Consider the following 2,470-nt stretch of genomic DNA (forward strand, 5'->3'; position numbering starts at 1 on the left):
TAAGTCTCTTGCACTGTCACATGTACATGTAATCTTAGAGTAAAGCATGAGCATGAGTTAGTTCATCAAGTTCTTCTGACTCCAGAAGCTGAAATAACTGGTCTTGAATTATAACTATGTTTACACCCTGGCTTGCCTGCAATACAAATATGACCTTATTTCTGCTTTATGTTTTGATATTAGATGTTTTTTTTCCTCTGCAGTTTTTACTTTTTATTCAGATTTGATCTTCTTCAAGATTAAAAAAAAACAATCACATTTTACCTCCAAAACACCGAATCACCAGCCGCACATCGTTGGTCTAACAGAGACAGAGAGATCTCAGGTTACAGTGGTTGTTGATCTGTGGGCATCTGGATGGTTAAACATGGTGACATGCAGCGCCACCTGCTGGAGCCCCAGAACATGAGCAGAAGTCGGGTTTCCCTCAGAGGGCGGGGCTCTGCTCCTCAGAGAAAGTGAAAGTATTCCTCTGACTGCAAACACAGGAGGGAAGATGGCGCAGCCAGGAAATGAGATGGATGAAGACAAGTTCTGCTGTTCCGTCTGCCTGGACGTCCTGAAGGAGCCGGTGACTCTTCCCTGTGGACACAACTACTGCCTGGCCTGTATCAGAGGCTCCTGGGACCAGGAGGAGAGCAGAGGAGCCTCCAGCTGCCCTCAGTGCAGGCAGAGCTTCAGTCCGAGGCCCGTCCTGGTGAAGAACAGACTGCTGGCCCAGTTGTTGGAGGAGCTGAGGCCCAGCGGACTCCACGCCGCTCCGGCCGCTCCGGATGCTCCGGATGCTCCGGATGCTCCGGATGCTCTCTGCCACGCCGGGCCGGAGGATGTGGCCTGTGACTTCTGCTCTGGGAGGAAACTGAAAGCCGTCAAGTCCTGCCTGACGTGTCTGGCCTCTTACTGCCAGCAACACCTCCAGCCTCACCACCGAGTGGCTTCGTTCAAGAGACACCAGCTGGTGGCGCCGTGCGGGCAGCTCCAGGAGAACGTGTGCTCCGCTCACCGCGAGCCCATGAAGATGTTCTGCCGCACCGACCGGCAGAGCATCTGCTTCCTCTGCTCTCTGGACCGACACCGAGACCACGACACGGCGTCGGCTGCAGCCGAGAGGACGGAGAGGCAGAGAGAGCTGGAGGTGAGTTCAGGAGACATCCAGCAGAGAATCCAGGCCAGAGAGGAAGACGTGAAGCTGCTCCAACAGGAGCTGGAGGACATCCTTCACTCTGCAGACACAGCCGTCAGGACCACCGAGAGCATCTCCACCCAGTTCATCCACTACATCCAGAACATGAGCTCCACTTTGAAACAGCAAATCAGAAACCAGCAGGAAGCCGAGTCGAGTCGAGTCCAAGAGCTTCAGAGGAAGCTGGAGCAGGAGATCGCTGAGCTGAAGAAGAGACAGGAGGAGCTGAAGAAGCTCTTGCACACTGAAGATGATATCCAGTTCCTCAGGAAGTTCCCCCCACCGCTCCGATTCAGTGAAACGAGAATCTCACATCCCCACACCAAACTGAATCCAGATCGTCTGTTGGCCTCTTTGAACATAGAAGCAACTCTGTCAGCGTCTTGGGATATGGTGACTGAAATCTTCTCAAACAACTTTTCAAAAGTCACACTGACTCGTCCTAAAGCAGAGCCAAAGACCAGAAAACAATTCTTACAGCATTTACACAAAATGTCCCTCGATCCAGAAACTGCAAGCCCAAATCTGACGGTGGCGTCGGACAACAGATGGGTCGCAAATCTGAGCGGTGAGAAGTGCAGCTGCAGAAAGCCAGAGAGGACCGGAGGCTGTCCACGGATCCTGAGTAAAGACAGTCTGACTGGACGTCGGTACTGGGAGCTGGAGATCGGAGGACGATGTTCCGTCGCTCTACTTTACCGTGACACTGACAATTTTCCAGTGAAATCAGGATTTGGAAGCGAAGACCAGTGGTGGTCACTGGAGGTCGGTTGCTTCCTGTGCATGTTCAGACATAACGGAGCCTTGACTGTCATCCCAGGACCTCCACCCTCCATCCTGGCAGTGGACCTGGATCACAGCGCAGGTACCTTATCCTTCTACAAGGTCTCAAAAACCATGACTCTCCTCCACAGAGTGGAAACCTCCTTCACTCGGCCGCTGTACGCTGGACTGTGTCTGCACCGCGGCTGGGCAGATTTAACCTAACAAAGCTTATTCACCGGAAAAAGGTGGTTTGCCCCCTTCAGGTGGGTGGAGAGACCTTGTCCCAGGTGGAGGTGTTCAAGTGTCTCGGAGTCTTGTTCACGAGTGGGGGGAAGATGGAGCGTGAGATCGACAGGCGGATCGGTGCAGCGTCTGCAGTTCTGCGGTCGCTGTATCGGTCCATCGTGGTGAAGAAGGAGCGAAGCCAAAAGGCGAGGCTCTGGATTTACCGCTCCATCTTCCTTCCTCCCCTCACCTATGGTCATGAGCCAGTAGATCTTCCTTCCTCCCCTCACCTATGGT

General features: G+C 53.3%; 1 protein-coding gene across 1 annotated transcript; it reads left to right on the forward strand.

The window, feature by feature from the left end:
• Positions 1–496: 496 nt before the first annotated feature.
• LOC308115890 (tripartite motif-containing protein 16-like) lies at positions 497–2,170 on the forward strand (the record flags this gene model as incomplete). The annotated part of the gene is made up of 1 exon (XM_080473733.1): positions 497–2,170. The coding sequence occupies one exon, from the start codon at positions 497–499 to the stop codon at positions 2,168–2,170; it is 1,674 nt and encodes a 557-aa protein (XP_080329859.1).
• Between the last annotated feature and the right edge of the window lie 300 nt (positions 2,171–2,470).

This window comes from Lipophrys pholis, assembly GCF_963383615.2.
Source record: "Lipophrys pholis genome assembly, chromosome: 1".
NCBI classification, from domain to species: Eukaryota; Metazoa; Chordata; class Actinopteri; order Blenniiformes; family Blenniidae; genus Lipophrys; species Lipophrys pholis.